At 34.0% G+C, this 8,697-nt stretch overlaps 1 protein-coding gene across 1 annotated transcript; it reads left to right on the plus strand.

The window, feature by feature from the left end:
- Positions 1-5,684: 5,684 nt before the first annotated feature.
- Positions 5,685-7,769, plus strand: LOC126702694 (probably inactive leucine-rich repeat receptor-like protein kinase At5g48380). The gene is made up of 2 exons (XM_050401516.1): positions 5,685-6,082; positions 6,740-7,769. The coding sequence occupies exons 1-2, from the start codon at positions 5,726-5,728 to the stop codon at positions 7,688-7,690; spliced, it is 1,308 nt and encodes a 435-aa protein (XP_050257473.1). The 5' UTR covers positions 5,685-5,725; the 3' UTR covers positions 7,691-7,769.
- The last annotated feature ends 928 nt before the right edge of the window (positions 7,770-8,697 follow it).

Here is an 8,697-nt window from a genome sequence, read left to right on the forward strand (position 1 = left end):
GTATGGCTTGAAGCAGGCCTCTAGGCAATGGTTTGCTAAATTCTCTTCCACCTTGTTGAATTTTGGTTTTATCCAATCCAAGGCAGATTACTCTCTCTTCACATACACTAAAGGAGCTTCTTTCACTGCTTTACTAGTATATGTGGATGACATTTTGCTCACAGGAAATGATCCGAGCTGCATTGCTGACTTGAAGCAGTTGCTTGATAATAAGTTTGGCTTAAAAGACTTAGGCTTATTGAAGTATTTTTTGGGTTTAGAAGTTGCTAGAAGTGAAAAGGGTATAAGTTTGAACCAGAGGAAGTATTGTTTGGAAATTCTGCATGATACAGGCTTCTTGGGGTCTAAACCACTTAGGACTCCAATGGAACAAAATCTACATCTTTCAAAAGATGCAGGCAAGCTGATTCCAGATGCAAGTCAGTACAGAAAACTGATAGGAAGACTGCTCTATCTCACCTTAACCAGACCTGACATCACTTATGCAGTGCATAGGTTAAGTCAATTTCTAGCTGAACCAAGAGAGCCTCATATGCTGGCAGTCAATAGAGTGTTGCAGTACTTGAAAGGCACTCCAGGCAGAGGTTTGTTTTTTTCCAGCAACTCCACAATGCAAGTAAAGGCCTTCTGTGATGCTGATTGGGCTGGCTGCCCTGACACCAGAAGATCAATCACAGGTTACAGTGTGTTCTTGGGAGATTCTCTAATCTCATGGAGGTCCAAGAAGCAGAGTACAGTCTCTAGGTCTTCAGCAGAGGCAGAATACAGATCAATGGCTACAACAACCTGTGAAATTGTGTGGGTTCTTCAATTACTAAGAGATTTAAAGGTTGATCATCCATGCAGTGCTTAGCTTTTCTGTGATAACCAAGCTGCATTGCATATAGCAGCAAATCCTGTCTTCCACGAGCGAACAAAACACATAGAAGTTGACTGTCACTTGGTCAGGGACAAGATAACAGAAGGTGTAATTAAAACCTTTCATGTTTCAAGTCAATTTCAAACAGCAGACATCTTTACCAAAGCTTTAGGATTCCCAGCTTTTAGCAAGTTTATCAACTGTCTGGGATTGTTAGATATTTACTCCCCAAATCTGAAGACTTCAACTAGCCAAGTCAATGATTCTGTAAATCATGACTTGAGGGGGAGTGTTGAATATGTGATTGAGAAAGAAGGCATGAAGACAAAGAAAGAAGAACGACACAGCAGCTGTGTTAATGATCTAAACGACAGACTGCACAAGAAAAAGAAGAAAGGAAAGATAAAAGGGAAAACGACATCACTCAGCTTAAGTGATGGCACGTGAGACAGCAAACACGTGAGAGTGTTAAGGAGTGTACAGCTGTATTATTAAGAGTTAGTTAGTCTGTTAGTCTGTTAAGAGTTAGTTAGATTATTGGTTTTCCCTCTCTTAGCTCTGTTAACCCGTGTATATAAGCAGAGCATCAGTGTAAAACAATTTAATTCCATTTTCTCATTTTAATCAATTCCAGAATATATTTTCTCTCTCAAATAGTTTCCAGAAGCTTTTCTTAATAATTAGTCTGTTAATTAATTTACTAGTGTTATTCAGGGGGTAAAAAGTGACTATAAATCAAAGAGTACTGTCCGATTATTAGTTTTGAATTAATGTTGAAATGGTACCCTAGATTGTCTACATAAAATCTTGAACTCTTCATCAGAATTCATTTAAGCTTTATATTTTTGTTTGGGTACTAATGAAGAGTGATTTGCTTTACAGTTTTTAATACTCGAGTGGATGGTTTCAAAAATAAGTTTTACGAGGCTTAGTAAAGCAACCAACAATTTTAGTGCAAGCAATGTCATTGGATTTGGTAAAATGGGAACCATGTACAAGGCGATTCTTCTGGATGGTACTTTCTTAGCAGTTAAGAGGCTACATGCATCTCAACATCATGAGAATCAATTACTGTCTGAGCTAATGACACTAGGAAGGTTAAGACATAATAACTTAGTTCCTCTCATGGGATTCTGCCTAGAAATGCAAGAAGGGCTTCTTGTATACAAATATATGTCAAATGGAAGTCTTCATGATTGGCTACATGTTGTGGAAGATAAGGGTAAGATCTTGGAGTGGCATTTAAGGGTTACAATTACAGTTGGTATTGCAAGAGGCTTGGCCTGGCTTCACCATTGGTGTGACTTCAAAATAGTTCACCTTGACATTAGCTCAAAATGTATCTTACTTGATAAGAATTTTGAGCCCAAGATATCAAATTTTGGAAGGGCAAAAAGCAGGAGTGTTGCTATCAATGGTGAATTTGGTGATGTGGAACTGGTTAAGAAGGATGTGTATAGCTTTGGAATTATGCTTCTAGAGCTAATTACAGGTAAGAAGCCAAGCCAAATAACTAATCTTCCTAATTGTCTTGATGGAACCTTGGTCCAATGGAATAATCATATTTCGAATACCTCCTCATGTGGTATGAATGATGTTGTTGATAAATCTTTGTTGGGGAAAGGATATGATGGTGAAATATTTCAGTTCCTTACAATTGCATGTAGCTGTGTTCAAACTTGTAGCGATCAAAGGCCTACGATGCTTGAAGTGTGGGAGAAATTGAGGGCTATCAGAGAGAGATATGGCCTCACTGACAAAGATGATTATCAGTTACTAAGGCCACCTCAAATTGGCACCTCTGACACTAAAGATGACCTTGAAATCATTGAGGTTGAGACCCATTGACCTGGAACATACACATATATTACAATGCTAAAAATAAATCCTTATCATCTTGTAGTTGTGCTTGTGCACCATCTCCTTGTTATTTGATCTCTCTTTTGAATATTAAAATTTACATTTCAAAGACATTGTTAAGATCAAATAGTCATTCTTTGCCTTTTTATTAACATACATAACAAAATCAAACTAAATGAAGCTGTAGAAAAAGGCGAAAGGACCAAAATACCGAAAACGATAATGTCTCTTAGCTATTATTTGTGAATTTAAAATACTTTATGTTGTTAAGCATTCAACAACTACTTTAACTTCAGGATCTAAAACTATCATGGATTTCACATTGATATAAAATACAACAAAATAGTCATGAGACTTACCTGGATCTAGTGCTGCGATTCTCTTGAAATCCAGTGAATAATAATAATTCTCTGTAAGATTTGTTTCTCTTTCTTCATCCTTTTTGTTGTATATGCTCAGTTCATTCAAATTTAGCCTACGATAGGAAAAATTGAATATCTTAATGGGTAGAGAGAGGACTAATTTCCTAGTTTACTTTAATTTCCACTTCACCATCAAACTTAGGAAACCAATTCTCTAATTGATCAATCAGGTAAGACACTGATGGATATGTCTTTATATCCCATTAAACCTCTAACTTATCACATGTGCCTTATCATGTGGGCCACCAAATTAATTAAAAATTAATTTAGTCTTACATTATTTGTTTATGGGCATTTTTAAGTTTTATTTATGTTGACAATTCGCGAAGTAAACATATGTTGTAAGTATTTTTAGAAGTTTATTTCTGGAGACAAAAATGCTACAAAGTTATCTAATTTAGAGTGCAAATTTGGAAATTTCGATTCATGTTGGATTGATCGAAATTAAAATTTTGACCGATCAAGCACTTAAATTCGACCAATCAAAAATCACGAATTAAATTAGTTTGCAAATTTTATAGCCCAGCCTATTGTCCAAAGAACTATGTTTTGTGACATTTATTCTACACTATAAAAGAGACCCTATATGAAAAAATAAACACTAAATATCCTAACACAATTGCTTTTCAAGCCATATGATGAACTGGTGATTGAACTTAAGCAAGTTGAATTGCTTTAAATACATGTCATGGTAACTATGGATGATTTACTGAAGTTCAGGAACTAAGTATTGTTTAGGAGGGATGCAACTTGAAAATAGGAGAAAGCTTGTGTTAGATAGTAGTAAGAAACCATAAGGGCAATTTGGTGAAAGCTTGGGTGCTTAACCTGGTGGTAGCTATATCTATAGATGTCACAAACGTTTGAGTCTTGCAAAGAGCTGTGGAGTTAGCTGGGAAGTGATGTACTAAACCATAGGGGAGAAGTCAATTTGTTGGGAAGTTGCTCCTATGGTTGAGGATATGAAAAATCTAATAACTCCTTTGATTGAGTTACAGTGAGTTATCTTGGGTTCTTAGGGCTGGTAATGAAAGTTATGAAACTGCTCACCTGATTGCTAAATGAGCCTTTGGAATTGGATAGGGTGTGAATGAGTTGATTGGCTATTTTCTCTATTATTAGATTTTTGTGGCCTAAAGGAAGGATTTAGGGCTCATTAGATAGTAGAATTTGAAGATTATTTTGTGTGATTTAAATTCTCAAATACATGAACCCCATTTGTAAGTTGTGTTTGGTAAAAGAAATCTCATAAGGATGTTTAGATTACAATTCTCATTTTAGGTGATTTAAAGCTAGCAAGTATTTGGAGAATCCTTCAATAGATGTTTTTGGTACTCAAGTAATAGTTTTAATTGTTATTGTTGTAATTATTAATTCCTTTGAAGTGAGTTATATTGGCTTCCTAAAGCTAGTAATGAAGGTCATAAAACTGCCCACCTGATTGCAAAATGGGCCTTTAGGTAGGTTGTGATTGCTGCTCCTTTTGTTAACCTATGTTGGTGTATGTTTCGGTAGAGGACAAAAAAAGAAATGCCCTTAAGTCTATTTTAAAAAAAAAAAAAAAAAAATCTTTTAGAATATTCTCTTAAATTCAGATTCCATTTGGTATGAGCATCGTAATCATATAAAATGATTTTACTAAATCTAATTTAAGTGTGGACTACATTAGACAATTGCGTTAACGGAGAGTTTCTCTTCTTCTTTTTTTTCTTTTTCTTTTTTTTTTTTGGGAAGTGGGGGGAGAATCTACATGAAGAGTCAATTTGGATGAATATATTTTATATACGGTTGTTTAGATTTATACTATATTTTTTGCTAAGGGCCTTTGTAAATTGTTATTTTCTGAGATTTTCATAAGAGACATTAAAGACTCAAATCCCCTCGTATTTGTTGCAACTATTGAATTATTAAAACAATTTAAAAATATTTTAGCAAAAGGTAAGAGAAAAAAAAATTGTCTTTTTTTTTTTTTTTTTTCCCAAACTTATTTCTGAGGTTACTTTTTATTTTTTATTTCTGTTTTTGAGAAGAGCATTACTTGTTGAAGTTCAGAGTCATGTATAAACTTTAAAAATTGTAATTTATACATTAAAATAAAAACATGTAATTTATACTCCCTATTTTCAACAATTATGATATGGTTAATTATGAATGATAGAGAAAAAGTAATAAGTTCATGTGAAAATATAAACAACTACTCACAATCTGCCACCTTAAAATTGTAAAAAAAGAACCCATGACATAAAGTTGTGTTCCTTTAACAACTCGATTGAATTTCTGTGGACACAGCTTGTGTATGTGTCCCGAGCATTAGAGTAATGCATTGTACACAAGTTTAACCCAATTTTTACTAGCGTACTCTAGGGGGCATGACTTGGAAAATAGATCTAAAAACTATTAAAAAATCGGGGTGAAAGACCATTTTTCTTCTCGTTTTAGAAGTGGAGTGGTGGCTTTTTATCTGCTCCTATACATGAGTGCAGATTGACTTGACTTTGATCCTATTGTTGTCATCCAACTTAGTGGTTTTTCTTTAGACTCTTAGGTGCTTCTAGAATCAAAAGATTTTACACTTTCATTCTTCATGCTACTAAAATCACAAACTCAAATGGCTCTTAATGCAGGAACTCTGGTTTTGCTCTGCTTTATTGTCTGTACATTTAGTGAGAGTCATGCTCAGAGCTACGTGAATAATAGTGGACTTTGTGGAGGGCCATTGGAGGAAGACTGTAAAAAGCATAGATGGGTGTTTCAAATTTCTTTCCAAAGTGGATTTGAAGTTGGGTTTGTGGCGTTTGCTATTTTATATACAGCTTTTTTTATTTACTATTTTGATCTTGGGGTTGGGCTAATGGAGAGAGGGAAGATCATCAAAAGAATAGAACCTGGTCATGTGATTCAATTTCCAAATGTAGAATCCCGATATGAACGAAGCAAAGAGGTACTCTCTCTGTTTGCAAGCCATATTTTGAAGTTTAAACTTTAAAGCAGCTATCAATTCAAAAAAATCAGATTTACTCCAAACTTTTTTTTATTTTTTTATTTTTTTATATATTACTCAATTATAAATTACACCCTCCATGTTAGGATTTTTCAATTTTGGTATCTGAAGTTTTGATATTCTTAATTTTGCATCTAAAGTTTCCATTCTCTTGGGGCAATGAAAGTGCAAAAAAGAAAATAAATAAATAAAAAAGAGTAAAGAAAAAATTAAGAATAAAATGGTGAAAAAATCAAAATTACAATGCTTAGAAATAATAGTAGTCCAATTGGTGGACAGAAGGACCATATTGAACACAGAATAAAAGTTAAATGATGAAAATTAAAAAACCAAAATCAAAATCAAGGTTTTATTAGCTTCTTCTTCTTCTTCTTCTTTTAATTTTAAATTTTTATTAGAAAATTGGACTTGCTTAACTTTTCATAATGCATTTTCATATACTACATCTTTGTATGTGGCATCACATATCTGCAGGTAAAACTTCCCAAATTACTAGCTTTAATTGTTGAAATGTATAGACAAAATCTTGACTTCTCCATAATTTGTTTTAAGCTCTACGATCATGATTAAGTACTAATGGAGTGATTTGGTCCACAGATTTCATTATTAGAGAAGATGGCTACAAAAATAAGCTTTATGAAGCTCAGAAAAGCAACCAACAATTTTAGTGCAAACAATGTCATTACGTCTGGAAAAACAGGGACTGTGTACAAGGCAATGCTTCCCTATGGTACTTTCATGGCGGTTAAGAGGTTACATGCATCACAACATTATGAGAATCAATTTATATCGGAGCTAATCACATTGGCTAGTTTGAGACACAAAAACTTGGTGCCCCTCATGGGATTCTGCCTAGAAATGCAGGAAAGGCTTCTTGTATACGGATATATGTCAAATGGAAGTCTCCATGATTGGCTACATGTTGTGGAAGATAGGGCCAAGATGTTGGAGTGGCCTATAAGGGTTAAAATCATAGTTGGTATAGCTAGAGGCTTGACCTGGATTCACCATATGTGTCATTTCCAAGTAGTTCACCTTGACATTAGCTCGAAAGGTATCTTACTTCATCAAAATTTTGAGCCCAAGATATCGACATTTGGAGGGGCAATGTTCACGAACCAAAATGACATTGATTTGAACAAGAGCTGCTCTATAAATAGTGAATTTAGGGAGGTCGAACTTGTTAAGAAGGATGTATATAGCTTTGGAATTGTGGTTCTAGAGCTTATTACAGGCAAGGAGCCAACTCAGATGACTAATTTATTTGACTTTCAGGAATCAAAATTTGATCTGTATGATGTCATTGATAAATCTTTGTTGGGGAAAGGATATGATGGTGAAATATTTCAGTTCCTTAGGATTGCTTGTACCTGTGTTCAGCCTTGTACCGATCAAAGGCCAACAATGCTTGAAGTGTGCAAGAAATTGAGGGCTATCAGGGAGAGAAATTGCCTCACTGTTAAAGATGATTTTAAGTTAGTAAGGCAACCTGAAATTGCTGCATCTATCACTGAAGACGATGTAATCATTACGGTTCACACAGACTGACCATGAATCATGTGTATATCATGTATATGTTGTAAATGAAATACTAATATCATGTATATACTCTTGCAGTTCTTCACAATCTCTTTGTATTTCAGTTTTTTTTTAATATAAATTTTTTACATTTTTGAAGACATTGTGAAGACTAAATGGTCAGTTTTTGCCGTTTTGATAAAAGGCGGATACAAAGAGAGAACAAAATCAAGTGAAATGGAAGCTCTAGAAACAGAACAAGGTTAAAATGCTCAGACTTCTTTGCTATTGATTTTTTATGGATGAACTGTACAACCATTATCAATGTGGCAATGTGAATCCAACGTCTCACGCTCTTCTATTGTGCACAAATTGGTCTTTACTCTTTAATACATAACTCAATACTCATTTTGAGTACTAGATGATTTCGAAAAAACCCTTTTCCTAATGCCATTAAGGTTTAATAACTTATTTACTAGAAAAATTATGAAGTAGAGTGACACAAAAAGAAATATTGTTTCCTTATTCTTTCTTTTTTTTTTTTTTTTTTTTTTTTTTTTTCTTTTATATATATATATATATATATATATAAATTAAAGTTATAATTAAAGCAGGTATAACTTGAAACCTAGGATGCATGGATATAGAGTTTTTGGCCAAGTACCCTTCCTCGGCAAGTGACCAACACTACCCCACACTGACACATCTCATGTATTTAGATAGATCTCCTTCCACCTACACATCTCCACCATCTATCGAGCACAGTCCGTCTCTAAGCCTTCTCTTTTCCAAGCTCTAGTTCTCACTCTCTTTCGTTGCTACTAGCCTAGATCATTGATCCAAGGGTGGCTCCACATTGAAGCCTTGACTTGGAAAAATAATTATTTTATATATAAATTTTTAAAATTATAGATTTAAAAAAAAAAAAAAATATTGGTGGCTACTCTAAATTTTTTTTGGCCTAATATAATTAAACTCTGGACAAAATTTGGCAACAAACTTATGCTACAACTCAACTTTTTATTTTTATTGGATGT

Source organism: Quercus robur, chromosome 10, assembly GCF_932294415.1.
Source record: "Quercus robur chromosome 10, dhQueRobu3.1, whole genome shotgun sequence".
NCBI classification, from domain to species: domain Eukaryota; kingdom Viridiplantae; phylum Streptophyta; class Magnoliopsida; order Fagales; family Fagaceae; genus Quercus; species Quercus robur.